This window comes from Plectropomus leopardus, chromosome 2, assembly GCF_008729295.1.
Source record: "Plectropomus leopardus isolate mb chromosome 2, YSFRI_Pleo_2.0, whole genome shotgun sequence".
In the NCBI taxonomy this organism is placed as follows: Eukaryota; Metazoa; Chordata; class Actinopteri; order Perciformes; family Serranidae; genus Plectropomus; species Plectropomus leopardus.
The window spans coordinates 12,018,513-12,038,973 of NC_056464.1; the positions used below are offsets into that span (position 1 = coordinate 12,018,513).

The following is a 20,461-nucleotide window of genomic DNA, read 5'->3' on the forward strand; positions in this document are numbered from 1 at the left end:
TAATGAACAGATTGGGGATGCACAATAATGGATTTTTTACCGATAGCTGATATGCTGATATGTAACAACTCATTTTGCCCATAACTGATATCGATATATCATTTTTATATATATCATACCATTTTTAGTTATCATTAAGTATCTTCTGAAGTGGAATGAGCATTATATTATGCATATCCTAATGGCCCACCAGCAGATAGAGACATACAATGTAATGTTTTTCCAATATATGTAATTTTAATTCATTGTGTCAACTGAGGGTTGATGTTTTGTAGGTGTTCACTTTGTCAAAAAAAAAAAAAATCAGTTTGTCATATCAGCATGAAAACAGCATGCTGGCCGATTCCCATATTTCATTTCAAAACCATTAATGGCCAATACTCATGTCGTGCTGATATTATCGTGCATCCCTAGTACAGATATGGGGAAAAGAGGACTGATGAATTAACTAATGGTTTTAATGTAAGTCTAAATGTCACTTCAGTTTATATGCATACGCTTTGAAGCTCCAGTATTGTTTATATATCTGTGTGCTTAACAGATCCCAGGCTCACAAACCCCTTTCAAACAATTTTGGGTAAAAAATATGCATGACAGTGAAGCAAAAAAAAAAAAAAAAATAGAGCTTCTCTTATCCCCTAAAAGCCTGATGTTTTGAAAATATGAGCCTTTCATCCAGCAATGACAATTTGTCAGTAAAGAAAAGCAGAAAGAGGCCGAGTGTTTTCCTCAAGGGCGTTTAATCTAGGAAGGATTGTAAGAAAGAGGCTATCCTCACACTTTGAGTGAATGAAAAAGCATTGGTGCTGGGACAAAATGAAAGGGTGGATGGTAGCTTTGGATTACAGAGGAAGGGAGGAGTTAATGACAAATGAGGAGGGAAGAACAAGGTAAAAAAAAGAAAGAAAGGTGAGTTTAGACAGAGGAGTTTTAGTGGAAGATGAAAGAGGAAGTAGCAAACAGATGGGGAAGGGAGAAAAGAGGGAACATAAAGGGAGCAATAGAGGAAAGTGTGGAGGTGGAAAAGGGAGGGTAATCTGTTTATAAGAGCTGGAGAGGAGCGTTGGGTAAAGCATTATGCAGCACGGCGTTATTAAAGCTTTCACTGGCCCTTCATCACTGTCTCTCATCTTATCACCGTCCTGTCATTTCCTATTGCTGTGCTGCCTTATTATTTTGCTGATGAAATTGTTATTCATTATATATATATATATATATAGATATAGATATAGATATAGATATAGATATATGTGTTGTGTGTATGTTCTTTAATAATGACATAAACATCTGCATATTGTTAAGTTCATAATTGGTTGTCTGAAATGATGTTCTCTAATCCGTCTTTCTATGACAAAATGAACAGCAGCAATTCATAAATAAAGCTTTCTTCGTAGCCTCAATTATCTGAATCCAAACTATAGTGCTGGCGTTGCTTTAGTGTCGGATCGATGGCAGAACCAAGCAGGATCGTTTTTCCCACCAGCTGTTGAATTATTCAGGCCAGGACTTCCTCTGGGGAGATTCCTGCTCAGCCCGCCAGACAGACACAGCAAGCTTTGCAGGCAAGCTCAGGATCATCACAAAATTCCCAACAGCGTGGATTGTGCGACAGCCCAGAGTCAACAGAGGTCAGATAACAGGCAGCATTACAAACTGCATGGTTAGGACCCTGACAAACTCTTGTTCATTGGTAATTTATAGTTTGCGTCACAAATTTTTTTCTGTGAGCTGCAGGATATGATGTGCGGCGATTTGTTTTAAGAATTGTCAGGCAAAAGTGATTGATGTTGTCACACGACAGCTTGTATTCTGCAGGTAAAACAGAAAGCGGTATCATGCTGTGGGCCCCTGCTCCGATGTAAAGAGTGCGGAGAAATTTCCAGCTGTCTACCTCAAATTTATGCTGGTAGTGAAACGCAGCAAGATTCTTGAGATGAAAAGCAACATGGAAATAAAAGTGAGCCCATACTGTATAGATAACACCCTGAGAGAAAAAGTTTCTCAACTGCTTTAAAGTAGGTCGGTGTAAAATGTATGATTGTTTCAGTGAAGTGGGTCACTGTGGAGAGAGGATCTCATTGTCGGGTGGCCCTCTTCTGCCTGCCGTTAAGACATTTAGCTAATGAGATACTTGCTCTCACAACAACTGTGGCTCAAATCATTTACTGGCACACACATCACAAAGCAGTCTGGAATAATATTGAGTCTACAGCCATGATTGCATCTCAGTGAAACTGTGCTTATGCACAGTGGTGCTTTCAGCTAAGTGCTTACGCCTGCAAGCTACCACACAATGGCAATGTTAACATGCTGGTATTCTCAAAGTCGACTTCTGTTGTTGCTACCCAGCTATGGCGTGGGGAAAAATCCTTCTAGTACAATTTCTAGCAGTCTAGAAAACTGCTCAGAAATTGGCAAATAAAGATTGTTTTCTTCATGACAACACACCAAAATGCTGAAGAGCTGCTGTGTGACTGGTTGTACAACATTCAAGACCAAAATAAGGAGTCTCCGCTTTTATATAAGACCAGTTAAGGGAATCAAAGGAATAGGTGGCTGGCGGTCATCAGGTAGGCTCATGCAAACACCAACAGGAGTGTCAACCAAAACAGACCCTGCCCCTCTAAGTCAAATCACATTTATTTCTGCTCTGCCAATTTCAGAACAACAACAAGTCATATGATAACAGTATAATACTGATACTCCAAGCCCCAGTATTTGGCCTTGCATTTTGTAAGTCATTATAAGCCCAGTCTTGACCCATTTAAAGTGCTTTTCTCATTTTTAAATTTGCAAAAAGGTATTGGTATTATGTACGCCAATCTAGGTTAGGTTCAGGGCACATCAGGTTTAGTTTTCTCTCATATCCTGTCCTATAACACTATTAAAAGTAGTTGAACGCCATATTGGACCTAACATTCTTAAATTAAAAAGTAACTCAAGGTTGTGAATTCAACCAGGAAGGTTAAAAAAACAAAGAAAGCTAACGGTTAAGATTTTGCAGTGTAATGACTCCAGTAATGAGCAGTTATAATTTTGCCCTCTTCATAATTTTAGTTTGGCATGTTAGCTTGCTTCTTTGCCAATTAGCATGAAACACAAAGTACAGCTGAGGCTGAGGGAAAAGTTTTGCAAATATTTGATCATAAACCAAAAGTGTTGGGAGGGTTATTTTTAAAATGTGTTTCACTAAGATTACTTAATACATGCCCTAAAATTGAATTTTTAATGTATTCCATTAGATTACTCAAAGTAATGTGTTCTGAATACATTGGATTACTTTTAGAATACTTCAAAATTGTGTTGCTGAGCTCATTTGTTCAGGTTTTTATATTTCATACCAAAAACACACAACAGTGATTTGGCTGTGCATCACCTCTGCCATCCCTGTATAGCAAGAGCCCTGCACACACTTTTTTAAATGTCTTTATGGGAAATTTATGCCTCTTATAAATTTTATACATTGTCCTCAAAGCAAGCACACGTCACTCACTGTTCACACTGAATCGGTTAAATATGCACTTCTGTCACATCATATATGGCAAATCACATGGGCTACCTATAAGCCTACTATAAACATAACCAATTTAAAGATGGGCAAGTACTTGCTATCTTACAACATTTATACTCTTCAAACAGAAAATAAATGTTTTATATAGCGCTATTTTCTGGAAATAACTTGGCCTACAATATAGCCAACAGCAAATAGGTTGTTATTAGTGATAGTCATTTACCAGAAAAGTTCAGCTCCCTGGCAGCTCCCTTCTGCCAGCTACCACCTTATTTGGGTTTTGTATAGTAAAATAAGGAGGTATTGATAACTCATCATTTCAACTTTTTCCATTGTAGAGCTTTCAGAGCGATAGATAGGAATAAATAGAAACAGGGCATCCAACAAAAAGTTCATTTTGAAACGGCAGCGCTGCATCACTCCCAGTCAGCTTGGACATTCCAATAGAAAAAAATAGAATCGACCTGAAAATATTGACACTGACACCTGTTTGCATTGCATTCAGTTAGGACACAATGTCAAAAAAACAACAAAACACATAATAAACAAATAAAAAACAATCAAACAAAAACAAATAATGTAATCCCTTCAAGGAGTCTATTATTAAATACAGTTACTATATTTAGAATACCAATCATTTACACTGTAACTATGGCAGAGTACAGTCACTCATATTTTGTATTTTAAATATGGCATTACTTGAATCTTGTTACTCCACAACCCTGCACATCAAAGTATTGGCCCACCTCAGATGCTGACCGAAAGGCAGTTATTACAGTCACAGTTTGTTTTACAAATCCTCATTTGAGAACATGATCTGTCTGTACCAAATTTCAATCTGTCCAATTATTGTTGCCATATTTCAGTCTGGACCAAAGTGGTACCCCAACCAACCAACAGACCAACATTTCCATCCCCTCGAGCTGTTAGCATGGCTAAAAACTGCAGGGGTAAAAAAAAAAAAAAAAAAAAAAGACAGTTTAAAAGTTTCTAATGACTGCTGTGAGAGAAGAAAAACACGTGTAAAAGGTTTCAGGATTAGACAATCCATCACATTATTACCTTGATGAGAGGACTAAGTTGTTTTGAGAGCTGACAGAAAAGTGTACACACAGCTTTATTTACAGTCATTTGTTTGAATTCAAATCCTCAACAATAACTGTCCCAACCCATCAAGAATGCAATCACATCCCTATAAATGCAGCCAGGAGAACAAGTTATGCACCGATACGCGCACACACACATACGTTATCTGTTTCCCTCGAGGCGTTGGTAGCTCCATAATCAAATCTAGTTATCTCACCCACACACTTTTTGCACATTCCCAGCGTCGCTGTACCACACAGGACCATCTCGCCCAATCATCTCGTCCTGCACTGGGGGCACAGAGCCAGAGCTGAAATAGCGCCGCGGGCTGAAAATAGGCAAACAATCTCACATCTACCCCTGAGAGCGAACTCCATCATGCGTCACTCACTACAAGTTGCTGACTGGACCACACTTTGTAAAACTGGCATTATAAATGATTACAGCATAAGACCATTTATTCGTTCCCCAGTCATACTTGTGAAAAAAAAGAAAAAAGATAGATTAATTATATTGCTGGAATATGTATGTATTTTTGACTATTCTTGTGTCAAGAAATCAGGTTGCACAGGTAGAGTGTGAGATGGATTTGCAAATTAGCTGTCATCTCAAATTAACTGCACCCATACTCTGTTTTGACAAATAAAGCCACAGCCGTTGCGATGATGCCTCTAATGAACATTGTGCTCCTAGTATCAGCATAATGCTGAGTGTTTGCAACCGAAATTCCTTTCAACATAAAATGTCTTATATTATGTGGTTAAAATGGACACATTATATACTTGTTGGTAGAGAGCTCAGGGACTTCGGTGGTGAACTGCAATGTTTCTCAATCAAATGCTAATAGAGAGAAATGCTGGCATATCCAGACCTGAGGCCACATACATGGAAGCGAGCTGAGCTCATTAGTTGAAGCGTACTAGCTTTTGTTTCTAATTTTAAGCACCACAGACACAAATTATCATCACCTCTTCAGAAAAATTTGCTCAAAGAGGCACAATTTTATTGGAACATGTCAGGATGCGCATATAATTCATTATAAGCTGAGAGATACTACTCTCGAAAGTCTTGCCACAAATAAGCATTTTGGCTGTTGCCTCACCAATGACTGGAAGCATCCAATCACCTGAGTTCACAGGCATGCCATTCAAAACAAACTGGTTCATTGTACTCCATTAGGATGCATCACTTGTTGTGTATGTAGTCCTGGTGAGGATGAACAAAAAAGCCAAATCTTTGTAATTGCCAGGTGATGGTAGCTGTCCACAGCTGTGACTCACCTCCCCCAATAGCTCTGACTGAGAGCCATTAAGCTCCCATTACTCCATCACATATGCCAAGGACAGATGCTTCTGCTTCTGCACAATGGGTGCAATTCACGCAGCTAAATGACTGCTCATGCACCTGTCTTGCTTATCAGAAGGGTTTGATGCTCTGAGGTTTGTGTTTGTTGTGTTTTAAATTTCAGGGGAAAAAAAAGAAATCTTTAGCAGGTTTGTCTTTGAGATGACTTTGAAAACTTACAGGATATTCATTTCAAGATACCTCTGCTGGAAAAGTTTACACACATCACTCATGCCCAAAGTAATAACTGTGATTTATTGCACTAAATCTGTGAGAGTTTAATGTTGTGTACCCATCTTATTTTCCACTTTGATGACTTATTTTCTGACCTTCCATTTGTGGAAATAAGAACATGCAGTTAAGAAATGATAGTCCAGCCCCAGGATTACTACAGAAAGCTGTTACTACAGTAGATATGCTTATAATGGTAATGCAAATTTAGGTGGTTGAAGATGCAGGTATTGTGATATAAAGTGATTACATTAAAGTACAAGAGCAGTGAAGGAATATTGATAATGAGGATGAGGAACATTGATGATGATTTTGGATTTGAAGGTGACAAAGTGTCCTACCTGGCAGCAAGCGCCACTGTGAGCTGCCTTTTTGTTGGATGGCCTGTGTCTTTTTTATTTCTGTCACTCGCTTTGAAAACGCCAAAATGGACAAGGAGCGACTGATTCAAAACGTTAAAATAAGATGTCAAGATAAATGACCATATAATATATAGCTATATAGTACATCATTTCCATTAAATATCACGGTATAAAACGTGTTGGTTTTTTTTAAGTAAGATCAAAATGTAGGAAGGTAGAAAGTAGACAACTCAACCATTTTTACATCTCCAGTATGATGTGAGCACACAGCTGATAGCTACATGGTTTGTTTACATGAGTGCATTCACTCACTACCCTAACAACATCTGTATCTGGTCTTATGAATGACAACGGTGGTGCCAGAGGGTGCAATGTGTGTATCTCCTCATCCTTTATGAAAAAAGTAAAATAAATGGGAATTTAATCTTAGGCTGCTGGGGATCCCTCACCTGCTCTTATGTCCAAGCATTAAACAGGTCATCTTATACAAACACTGAAACTGTTCCCTCCACAGATGGCATTTATTTGCTATGAGCTCTATAATGTTTAGTGCCTGCAGAGATGTGACCTCTTAGCTTTGTTGGGTTGGTCAGTAGCTCAGACGAAAAAAGCCAAATGAATCCAGTTACCCAATAAAAAAACAAAACTCACGACATAGCAGTCCCTCAGTCTAGATTAACTTTGATAAAATGCTAATCAAGGAACCAGGACAAGCGAGTCACAGATCCCAGTCAGATGTTAATAACAGCTCCACCAATTAGACAGATGACTCTGGTGACCCATGAGTCACCACATGAAGATCAAACAAGTATAAACACTCATCAGTCCTCACTTTAGGGAAGATTGAGAAACCAAGTTTAGCAGCAGGATCAATTTGTTTCCAAATGGGCAAATGACTGGATTTAATGTGTTTAAAATGAAAACAATTTAGACGTTTGTGTTACTCAAACACATTGCTGCTAACCAAAATTTTGAAAATCTGTGATCATGATGATGAACTTGTTACAATATTAAATTGTGATTTTTAGTCCTTTTAATCACCTTTGCCATCATAAAAACATCAGTGCACTCCTGTAGTGACAGTGCAGCCATCAACATGGGAGCTTTCAGCCCATCAAAATAAAGCTGGCTGTAACATCGCTGATAGCACAGGGCTTGAAAAGATAGATGATAAAAGTTTTGATGCCGCACTGAAATGATAAAAAATGAAATGGAAAGTGTCTGGCTTACTTTCACAAACATGAAATCTACTTTGAAGGTTGGCCTTTTAGGATGTCAAAAAATGAAACATGGCAGCCGAATATCTAATAAAGTATGGACCACAGTGAAAAAGATTGTGTTTTTGGAGACTCAGTTACACCAAAAAATCTTTGCTGGGATGTATTGTGATGTAGTAAACAATTTGGGGGAGGATTTATGGGGGTTATTTTGTGCAAATGAATATGGCTTAGTGGGGGAAAAAAAAGTATTTATGTTTTTGGACATAACTGTACTTGACTGGCAATCTGAGACCTCTTCTTCACAACAAAAGGTACATTTCATGGCTCCTAATACCAAACAGAGGCCACAGACTCCATCCCCAAACAGAAATTCATTTTAACCTTCTAACATGTTTACTGGTCACAGTCTTTTTTAGCTATTTGGGGCACAGAGAGAAGGAGAGATAGTGTGTGCGTGTGTGCGTGTGTGTTTAGGTTGTCTTCCATTTCCCCAGTCCTTCACCGATAAATTTGACTTTGTCTTCCCATGACTCCTCTGCTCTTGCCAGTCAGCCAGCAAGCCTGTCAGTTAGAGAGCACAGATCAAAGCGCTGTTTCAGCCACTCAGCCACTAAAGCCAGCATGACAGTGAGCCATCATTAACACGCGCAGAGAGTGTTACTCCTCTTCCTTTTGGACTTAACATCACTAATGTTCTGCCGCTGTCGACCACAGCCTCACCGGTCCTCGTTTGTATTCAGGGAGAATCTGTCACCAAGGCCTAAGAGTCGAAAGATACGAGCCTGATACAAGTGTGCAGGATGGGAGAATTTGATGGGTACAGCAATGAGACAGTTAATTCTCAGCAGTAGAGCTGACAGAGCTGATTATAGCCGTGGCTGTGTTAAGATGCTGACAACTCAACAGTGCTGCTGTCAAGGCCGCAGGGAATTAATGGGTGTTGGGTGAGAAGTGACGGATAAGAATCAGCATCTTTATAATATTATGGTGACGAGATGAAAATTATAATAATAACAAATACCAAATAGGGTGACATTCTGCTTTTTATTAATATAAAACAAGCAAAGAAAGGGAAATATTGCTTTTGAAAGTGTGGATATGTAATCTTGACATTTACCTTTTCAGCATGCCCAAAGTCCACTTTATTGATTTAGTGAAAGCATTAGTCACAGCCTGTCCATCAGTGTACAGAGAGCGCTGAGAGAAATGCATTTAAAGAGGCAAAAAACATTACTGAACTGTGAAAGATAGTAAATAGAGCTCACAAATTATGTTTCCTGTCTGCAACGCACTGACCCAAAGTGTCTGTAAGTAAGTACCAAGGTAGAACATAATTGATTGGTCTTGCCAGGTCAAGAGAAGAGAGTTTTTCATGCTGTAAAAGCTTCCAAATGTCTTTATGCAAGCAGTTCCACTCAGACACGCCAACATACAATATGCTCTCTGTAGATCAATGCCGTCTTGGAAGCAGAAACAGAAGAAAAAAAATAACAACAACTCTGATGCATATTTAATATGAACGGCTTCCAACAGTGCTGGAGCCAGACAATTATCAGCAGGGAGGCACACGGTTTTCACTGGTTGGCCCTTCTTTTTACATAGTATTGATTGTGTGTGTGTGTGTTTTTTTTTTTTTTCATTATCGCGTTTGAGTTTGGCCAGACAGATTGAGGAGGCGTAACTAAACTGAGCACTAAAGCCAGTCCTTGAACCAATGAGAATTGAGTATTTATCCAAGCCATTGTGGAATCCCACTGAAGCAGTATGGGGATAGTATGGCCCTCTGACTCCTGTTTCGTTCTTTTTGTGGGGGTTTTTATTGTGTTTTTTCTTGTAGTACTGCAAAACGTACCTTTGTAAATCCCAAGTCTCAAAAAAAAAAAAAAAGAACACACAAGTCCAGCCTTTGCAATGCAATATGCAAAGAGCAACATGTTGCGACGTATTTAATGGCCTGACATGACTGACTACAACCTCTGTTAAAGGGTAAATTATTATGACCTCCTCCACCATTGCCATGTTTGTTGCTGTCAGAAACCTCTGACCCTGCCTATAGTGCCATGAAATAGATGTATCTGTGTGAAAATAAAGTATGCATGGAAAGAAGTGGGCAGAGAGAATTACAAGGTTTGATCTATTTTCATTTGAAGTATCAATGTGTCCTCAGCCTGCCTCTTTTTTACTGATGTAGCAGTTGTGAAAGGACATCTGGGTTTATGCTTGCTAGTACTCTGTATGTACCTTGTAATTACTAAAGAGTACTACATTTTTTTAAAAATGTTCCTTCAATCTAATTTTGTTCTCAGTCCCATATGAATGTAGATTTGTTTATTGACTGTACTGCTCTTCTTGCTCCACTTGTTTATTGTTTTGAAAGAACCCAATTCTTCTCATTTTCCGCTTAGTATGCTAAGAAATGTTGCATCACATAAATGACTAAGACTCACCTGCAGCTCATGCGCTCTTGGTAAAAATAAAACTAAATCACCTGCCAGGAGCAGAAATGTAATGCTATCCACTTTGTCTGTATGGTTCTCTCTAAACATGCCTTTCATTTGCATATCTTAATGAATTCACTTCCCTCTTCTTCAGTTATTGTGCAATGACAAACATACCCATCTCCATATGTTTCATATCTCAGTCTGTCTTTGTTTATCTACTCCTCACCATCCGCACTATTTTTCCTGTCTCGCTGACTCCATCTCTGTCTCTACGACTAATTTTCTCTAACCAGCTTAAGTCAGTTAGGCTGTGTGGCATCAGGCAGTGTGCCCAGTCTGCCTTGCCACAAAATTACTGCCAGCATGCGAGTGTGTTTGTGTGAGAGAGAGAAAGAGAGGAAGGGACAAAGAAATGGTGGTAGTGGTGGTAGTGGGTCATCTGCGAGATAATTGTGTTGCAGATTGCAAAGCTGAGCTCATGTTTTATACACCACATTCTTCATATGGTTAATTAGCTTCAATGATGCTTGCAATGCACTACATATTCACACCAAAAGTGCTCAAACCTGGAGAGATGTGATGTGAAAGAGCATGGCAAATCAGAGTGATGATAAACCGTGGCGTCGGATCTCCCCTGGGCTTTTCCACACTGTGTGAGATGCTTTCATATCTGTCCCAGATCCGTATAGGAACCTATCAGATGCTCAAACCAGGGTTCTCGTAAGCACAAAGCCGTATGCAAATGGAGAACATCCCGACATTTAGTAGAGGAATTTAATCATAGCAATGCACGCAATCCCCTGCACTCAGGAAAAAAGATGAGAAATCCCTGGTCCTACGGAGCCTTGCACTTACTACAGGAATAGAAACATTATATTACAACCACAAGCCACCAATTAGCACAAAATTCAGCAACTACAAGATCCATCTTCACCCTATTAAGGATCTTAGATTAGGTGTCACTCTCAAGAAAAGGACAATCAATTAAAGGTTTAATCGTTTTTTTCTGCTCTGAATTCAGTCGATGTGAACTTTGACCCAGTGCTTGTTGCCCCAGTCTTCCTGACTCTTATTTGTTTCCCATCAGCGCCCTGCAGATACATATGAAAATGCATTGAGTACATCCTCCCTTATACAACTGGCAGATAGCTGCGTCTTTGGTTTCGGTTGGGTCAGGTCTGAGAGGCATGGGTACGGGCTGGGTTTTTGGGTCTCAGTGTTTCATCCATCCAAAACTGCAGAGCAAAGAAATATGTTCAAAGTTGTAACTTGGGGAAAAGATTATAAACCTTTTTCAACATGCATTGGAGGGAATATTTTTCCATCCACACGGTAAGAGCGATTTTTAAGAATTCTGAAAATACCTTCAGAACAGCAGTAAGTGGTGTTTAACTACCGTCTGTGTTGTTCAGAGATCTTTAGGCTTTGGGTCTACAGTTCCAACCCTGTCTGCTAGAAATTATGTTGTAGTTTACTAAATTGCGTTCATAATAACGTTGTGGATCACCTGATTTGGCTGTTGTAAGACCATTAAATAACCATTATCAGCGACGATATGCATCATAGATACAGTTAGTAGTCATTATCATGGCATGAAATTGAAATTTCTGCCACAAAAGGCTTTTATGGTATTTCTCCCAAGTGCATGTAGGGAGTGGTGCTGGATGGGTCAAACACAGGGCACTTAAGGGACTGGGATTTGAATCCCATATGAAGCCCATATGAATATATATATGCTCAACCATCTTTTTTTAGCCTACCATGTTATCTTGGCACCGAAACCCAAAGAACGTGAAAGTAAAATCTAATCATCAAGTTACTGCCCTTGAATAGGCTGATAACAGCCTTCTGAGCCTACCGGTAGGTGTAGAAGGCCCAGTCTGACCCATACCTATGGGGCTTATAGATAATGTCCATTTGATGGGATGATAACATACCGATTGGGTTCCAAAAACATAATAACTGCCTGGATTATGTTCAGAGAACCTGTCTTTAAGTTAATGAAGCGCTAAAGATTTCCATGGAGGTTACTGGGGTGAATTGCAGTTATACAAACTGCTGGACTGTGACACTAGAATCCTGAGTTTGTGTCCAGGCTTTAGTGTAGGTTTGAAAAATAAAAGCACTTTAAGGTGAGGGAAAGATTGTGATTTTGGTTAGATGTTTTTTAAAAGTTATTTAAAAGTAATTAAAAAATGCTGTAGTCTCTTTGAGTGGAAAGTATATTACAAGATTTCCTGTTTTGGCACAAAACAATTGAGAAACTTTGTCAGTGAAACTTTTGCTGATACATTTAGTATCAACATTGTTGCAACTTTCCAGATAGGTTAATCAGCAATATTTCCTCATTACATTAATAGAAAATGTTATTTGCTCAGCATTACATTTCCCTCAAAAATGTGCCCTTTCATATTAGTTGTATATGAACGCAATCTCTACAAGACAGAGTTAACTGTTCTGGTTAAATGAAAATGGGCTCTAAAAAAGTAAGAAATGTGGTTTCTTGGTTATTTGGATTTTTTGCATTGGCTGTGCAGGCTCCAGCACACAGTAATGCCAGGCGAGCTCATTGCTTATCAATATCGCTAACAGCAGCTGGTGCTCCTCCATTGACTGGCCTACTCTTCAATACGCAAGCCAGGCAGTCTCTACTCAGCTGACTGGAGAGACTGAAAAATGGTTGTGGACCGCATTAGACACATAAGTACTTCTTTATGATGTTTGAATTGACTAGACAGTGGAGCAGAGATGGACGAACAGACTTTGAATTGCTTGTGAAAGGCAATGGAGGGAATTGAATAAAGGGCTGTACAAGAAAGTTGTGGCTGTAGGTTTAAATTTCCACTTTCCTGTAGACTTGCCAATTGTACCCTTCTGTCCTCATTTCTCCCCAGGAAGTTGACCATTGACTGACAAGCCCTGTGGGAGTGTAAACACCACTTTAAGAAAAAACACAGATTGGATTTAGCTTCACACACTCCTCTTTGTTCTTCTTTTTTTTGTGTTTGTCAAACTGTTTTACCGGTTTTCATTTCTGACACAACTGTAGCTCCCGAAGGCCAAGCTTTCCCACAAAACAAATGTGCTGGAAATGACACACAAACAAAGCGTCTATGTGAACATGGTGACGGACGTATCTCAAGGACTGTTGGTTCATATACAAAGTATTTACTAGGTTAGGCAACTGAAAACCACTAGGTTCAGATTAGGGATGTCCATTTTGTATAATTTTGTTCACAAATTCTCTCTATTACAGCTAACAGGGCACTAAAGTATGATTCTGAAAACATTTTCGGTGAGAAATGGGCAGTGCAGTCATATAATCTTGGCAGTGACACTTAACACCCTCAGTTCAGATCATGAAGAAAATCATGACTTTTTGCATTAGCCCTGAACAAATTGCTAATGAAGAATAACTTCTTTTGAATAAATTAAACTGTTTGAAACTCCCTGCCACCACATCCTTCATTCTTCTATCCTCCCTGAATGAAAGACAAACCTACTTCTCCCCCCTCACCTCTATTTTACAGATCCAGCACCCACCCACCCACCCCCTCTTCATTTGTCATTGGTCCTGATAATAATCTGTTGTCAGAGGCAGGGGCTGTGGCCTGTAATAAGGGGTATTAACCCCAGAGTGAACAGCTATCATCATGGTTTGGAGGTTTAAGAGATTGCATGTACATGATGACAAAGGAAGAATAGCAAAGAAGAAGACCCAACAGGGAGCCTCTTATCTTGAATAGGACTCTGACTCACACAACATCTGTACAAAGGATTAGAGGATTTGTGGGGCCTTGAACTTTTATTACAAGTGTTAAGTGAATGTGACAGAAAGATTAAGCTCTTGATTTCTGCTTCAGGAGTGCTCGATACAGTAGCCTACTATTACATATGTTTCAACACCACAGGACTTGCAATGTATGTAGGGAAACTAAATGTATGAGAATGACCTTTTGCATACTTGACATGTCTTTAAAGCTTTTTAGTGTACAATCCAACATCAGGCGTGATCACAGAGGATCGTTACATTTATATTTCATCAATATAATTACTCACATTTTGTCAAAAGATTTAATCTTGTATGCATCAAATGTTTCATGAGATGAACTCTCAAACTTTCTTGATCTTATTCTCACTCATTAGAACTCTCTCTTTCTTTTTCTCTCTCTCTCTCTCTCTCACACACACACACATACACACACACATACACAAAGCAGCAGTGAAGCAGGAGGAAAAACATCAACCCTCCCCCTTTTCGATTAATGATTTCTTCTCCCCAAAGTCCTCTTCTCACTGGTAGGAGGCATCTGCACCACACTACTCTCCCTGTCTCTCTCTTTTTCTAACACATCAGCACATAATCACACGCACACACACGCACATGCACACACACATCTGAGAAATCATCTGCATAAATGCAGGGAGTTGTCAGAATAGGACTCATCATTTACCTGAATGGTGCTTAATTGTGAATCACCAAAGCATATAATCCCAATCACCTCATCATTACAAACAGAAAAACACAAAATCCAAAACCATGCCGGGATTTAACTGTTAGCCTACGCAACACTTTGCTAGCCGTCTTTTCTGCCTGAAACTAAACTGATTCTCCACTATCTCCCACCATTGCCTACACAACATAAACAAGTACAAATAAACAAAAAAACGGTTGTTCATTCAGTCAATTGAAACGCTCATTTCTTGCCAGGGTCTGTTTTTTTCCTCTTTTTTTTTTAAACTCTGAGCAGAGAGATGTGGCAGCGAGCTTCTCTGAACGTCAGAAAGCCCATCAATAATGCACACACAGCTTGTTATAGCTCAAACTCACTCTGCTTCGATGGCTCACCAACCTAAAACCCAGCATCAAAGACCAGAGAGATGTGTCTCTGAGTGTGCGCGTGTATGTGAGTGTGTGTGAGGAATGTGAACACATGCCAGCGCTGGAGTGTCTGAGAGGCAAAAAGGCGTTGAAAGCCTTGACTTTAAAACCTTTCCTAATGGGAAGAGGAGTGACTGTTTATTCTCACAGAACAGGCGCTGTGGGGAGATTCATTTGGTGCAGGAGGATTTTTTTTGTCCTGAAGTACTTTCTGGGAAAGGAAAATACCTTTATGCTGAAAATGTATAAAAAATTTGACAAAGATTGAGGTCAGGGACACAGGCACTGTGTGAATGTGATGTAAAACCTTGAATCTTTAACATCCAGTACTTAGTAGAGAATAAAGAAGAGGGAAAGGGGCTTTCAGTGCTCTGCCAGTGCTTACAGTGGGTATGGCATAGGCCGATATTGGCTTTAAAATGAAATATCGGGAAAGGTGAACAAGGTGAACATGTAAAAAACATCAACATTAAGTTCTTATTTTGCACAATGAATATGAAACACAACATGAAATAAAACATTGTATTTCATGTCTCCATCTGCTGGTGGGCCATCATGATAAGAGTATGCATAAAATGATGTTAATTCCACTACAGAAGAGACTTGATCACAAAAATTAGGTGGGGAAAAAAGCGGATATGTTGACATTGGTATTGGTTATTGGCCAAATTATTTGTTATATACTGTATGGCGGCATATGGGGTATTGGCAAAAGCATCCAATATACTGCATCCCTATATTGTACATTTCTATAAACCACGGATATTTTTCATTTGTATGTTTCATATTTAAAAGTTTTAATTGCTTCATGTTTGAATTTTCAGTTATATTTTGTGACAATGCTGTGGTTACCTTCTAGCTAAATTTAGACCCAAAAAAGGCACTTGGTCACAGGTAGGAAAAGCTCGTGTTTTGGCTTAAAATACTTGGTTTGGTCGCTGCAAATGTCCCGAACTGTCATTAAAAAATACCAGCTTTTGTTGGTCTCAAACAGTTGCCTGCTCTTGGCTGCTGCTTTGCAGCCATCGCCTGGATGTCACACCATCCACAATCCCCTCCTACTCTTAATGAGAAACTCATGTACACGTGATCTTAACTGCATTACTATCATATTTATTTGATATGAAGGACATGTACAGACTGTATCCATGGTTTTACAGAAATGTGCAATGCCAACATTTTATTCAAAGCACCACTATGCATATATAGAACATCCACAAAAAAGGACAAACCAATCCTCAAAAAGGGGCACAGACTCCTCGATTTTAAAAATTTTGTGACTTTTGTTAAAGCACATAATGACATTCTGTTTGTATCATCTAGTATTACAGCTATAAGTGTCATCTCAGTTGGTTTGGGTTGCATAGCTAACAGCCTGCACACCTCTTCTTTCCTTTCTATTTAAACATCAGCATGCATGATTTTCTGCACTTCTTCAAACCTCGTTTGATAGTCGGAACGCCTTCAGTACGGGTGTTTTTAACTTTTTCCTTGCAAAAATGCACACAAATCAGTCAAATAATTAAAAGAAAGATCTTACTGTAAAGAATCTTGGTAGACAGTTTGGCTTAACTTTCGTACAAGTAAACTAAACCATGTAGACTGGAAGCCTCTCTCGTTATGCGTTTATCAGCGTATTGGAGAAGTTGTCTCTCTTTTATAGATATCAGCCTCACACCGAACACTCCTAACTAAATCCCACAGAGAGATAGGGCGTTGTCACAACTTTTCCACCGCGCGGTCCTCACAGCGAACTTTCCTCTCCGCTCTCTGCGGGCGCTTTAACTCACCTGCAGGAAACGGTGATTTCTACTTTGGTGGCGGGGATGTTGCCTGTGATCGGGTCGAAATCATACACAGATGACATGTCCTCGAGTTTGTCCATAACGTCTCCCTCCATCATCTCCATCGCCAGAGATCGGGGTGGCTCGGGTCTGATCCGGGAGCCGCACAGCCTGGACCTGACGGAGCGCGTCGAGTCTCCGGTGACCAGATCAGAGACCAGACGGCCTCCGGTCCGAGAGGGTGAGGCAGCCACTTCACAAATGTTGGAGCTGTAAAGGAGGGCGCACTGAGCGCGAAAAAAGGCAGTTGGTCAACTGTCCATGCAGCGAAAATTAAATCTTAAAAAAATGCGGGACAGCTGTGAGATCACTGTTGCGCTCTCAGCTACACATCATATGGAGAGGTGGACTCCTCTCTGCTCTTTGTCTTCAGTCTGTGCGCACAGCAGAGCGTGTGAAGAGAAAGGGGCTAGATACACTCAAACACACCCATCCTCCTCCCACACGGAATTACACTCAAGTGCTGGCAACCCTGCCTATGCCCTGCTGCTGCTGTCACCCTGCAACAGCCTCTGTGCTGCTCACTGAGTGTGTGTGAGCGAGTCACTGTCATTGTAATGTAGTTACGCAGAAATGCTATTTCATATTTAAGACTTTATTTGAGATGTGGTGGCGAAGATGTTACGCGAAATCCGCCACCAAACCATGAAATAATGATCAGCGTGTGAAACCCGCTATTAAAGCACATGGCACTGAGCGGTGGTTTCAAAGCTGGTGGTCGGGACCCCTTAGTTGGTCGCTAAATCTAAGGCGTCTCCGCATGGTTAATATGATGGGAAAGGACAGTAATGGGAAGTAGTGAATGTGATTAAACTGGTAGTTCAACTACATTTTGCAGTAGCTTGCTAGAGGTTCAGTACATTCATATTTGTATAGTAATTCAAGTGAAATTACTTCTGTTTTTGTTGTTGCTATTTTTTAAACGTGTAGTTTGCCCCTGAAACTTCTGACATTTTTGACCATACCATTGCTTCTCTACTGCATTTGAACCCTTTTTGATCGCAATTAGTCTTAAATATTGTGGTATTATTAATAGATGTTCAGAGAGGTTGCATGTTATTTAAGAAGTTATGTCAAAAGTCACATCAAAAATGAGTTTTTTCCTTATAAACTTTGCTTTGTGTGCCATAGTATGCAACGTCCTTACATGAAGAATAAGGACTAAACTAAGCATGTGTAGAGTGAATCTGGTGATTTGTAGCTTGTTGCTGGTTGTAGAAATTAAGTGTTTCATGTTACAACCATCCCTGATCCCTCCTATATTTTGTTTTGTTTATAGTTTTTATATCTTGCACATTGTCAATTTGATCAAATTTAACAAAGTAGTTTGAACCACTTTTTCCAAGTAGCCCCTCTATGGTACGCACTATGATCCCAGTTGGTAAAAAAATGTTTGGGGTGTTTTTTTGTCTTAAAATAGACCAAGTAAACATAATGAAGAGACATTTTCAAAAAATATTATTTTTTTAGTAGTTTTTAGGGTTCGTTGCCATATGGCAACACCGTACCATAATGGAAAGTAATGAAAACATGAGAGTTTTGTTTAAAATTGTATGTAACATTTATTTTAAAACTCATGTTATAGTATAAACAATCCCCAGTAGCCTGAACAGGCGTCAAGTAAAGTGTTACCCATTTTACACTCTCTTACTGGTAATACCTGTCACTTCACTTTCATCCTCACTGTCCTCCCTCTCCTCACTGTCTCCATTGCCCTCACTGTCTCTGTCCTCACTGTCCCCACTGTCCTCATTCTCTGGCTCATAATCTTCATCCGTCTCACTGTCTTCATCACTCTCACTCTGTGTTTCCAGCAGCTCATTTTCCTCGTCACTGAATTCTTTGTCATCTTCACTATCATCTAGTGGGAGGGCTAGTTCAGCCTTTTTCCGCAATGTACCATAAAAAAAAATTTGCATTCATTCTGTAAATGGAAGAAAGATGTGTCAAATATCATCATATGCAATGTGGAAAGGACTCACAAAGTGCATTATTATAGTTTAGAGACTATAGAAGATCAGTGTACACCAATGCAATTGCAAAGTAGGCCTATATACAAAATGTTATCAACATGCCAGGCTAGCAATCCATAATGGTACGGTGTTGCCATATGGCAACGTACACATTTTTAACATTTTCTATTATTTATTGATCGACTACAGTGCAAGAAACTACATGATAATGAACTTAACTAACCTATTGTTGAGTGTATATTTTTTTTCCCGTTGAAAAACTTAAAAAAAACACTTTTTTTGTTGAATTTTTAGGCGTCAAATGGTGAGGCTCCTCCCGTCGATGATGTCTGCAGAAAAGGGTTTCAGAATGGCCTATAGAAAGTAATGTGACAAATTTAAACACTGCTATTGGTTTACTTAGAACCCCACCTCTTTTTTAATGCATTGCATCATAACTTAGGATGTATTATCTGTGTGTAGAAGGCTTAAAATGGGGTTGTTGCCATGTGGCAACGCTGTACCATAGAGGGTTAACAAAGTAGTTTGAACCACTTTTTCCAAGTAGCTTAACCAAGCAAGACTTCTCCCTAAAGCTCAATCTTCTTCCAGTGTGAAGTAATTGGTTGCTTGCAAAACTATAACTTCATTGGGTAAGAAAAATATTGCTTTAGTTATGTTTTTTGTCTTAGCCTTTTTTAGTGTGAATTGTTATGTCATATTTAATCTCCTAAACCCAAAAGTGTTAATATAAATCAGCCTGGGATTAAGTAATCACTAGAACTGCTCCCAACTATTTACAAAAGGTCTGAAGTCTACATAGCTTTGTTTCAATGGGTCGACTTCAGACAGGGAAAGAATTTCAGCACCCCAGCAATGGACAGCTCCCAGAACAAGCAGTTCAACTCTGTAACAGTGAAAATCAAGCAGTTAAGTATTCAGAAACCTCTTTAGCCTTTAGTACTCACTGGGAAATAACTGCACATTGAACCAAATAATCCAAATTAATTTGGACTTGGAGTTTGATGGAAATGGGTCAAAACTGCAACCATTCTTCTTTCCCATTGTGTGGAATTTAGTCATTTTCTGCGCCGGAAGGAGGCATGTGCACAACATTTTTAGAAATGCAGTTACCAATTAAAATGTGTTCATGCCGGTTGATTTAAAATCAATATTAATTACAAGGAGGGAATTACATAGAGATTTAATGGCCGACATCCATCATTAGCCCGTTGTATGCAGCTAAGACCTGCCCTGTAAACCACATTGTAATGAATATGCTAAACTGGTGCAACTGCCTGCCAAAAAAGTGATGGGTTTGTCATTTCTGAGTAACTACATTTCCTAAATGCAGTGTGTGTGTGTGTGTGTGTGTGTGTGTGTTTGTGTGTCCACCACCTCACTGTGTATCACACTTGTTCTGAGACTACAAATCTTTCTCTCTTTCTCTCTCTCTCACACACACTCTCTGTCCATGCATAAACAAAAGACTCACACATATATGAAATGCATGAAAACGCTAGTAGTCATGAATAACCGAATAACCAGCTGTTTGCCACAGATTGCTGTTTGCAGACAACAACATCAC

The 20,461-nt window shown here is 39.4% G+C and overlaps 1 protein-coding gene across 1 annotated transcript in view; it reads right to left on the bottom strand.

The window, feature by feature from the left end:
• Positions 1-17,260, bottom strand: part of cpne5b (copine Vb) — a 138,627-nt gene extending 121,367 nt beyond the window's left edge. The window contains exon 1 of the mRNA XM_042496425.1: positions 16,868-17,260. Coding sequence (XP_042352359.1) covers positions 16,868-16,986 — 119 coding nt within the window. The 5' untranslated portion in view covers positions 16,987-17,260. The remainder of the gene's footprint in view (positions 1-16,867) is intronic.
• Between the last annotated feature and the right edge of the window lie 3,201 nt (positions 17,261-20,461).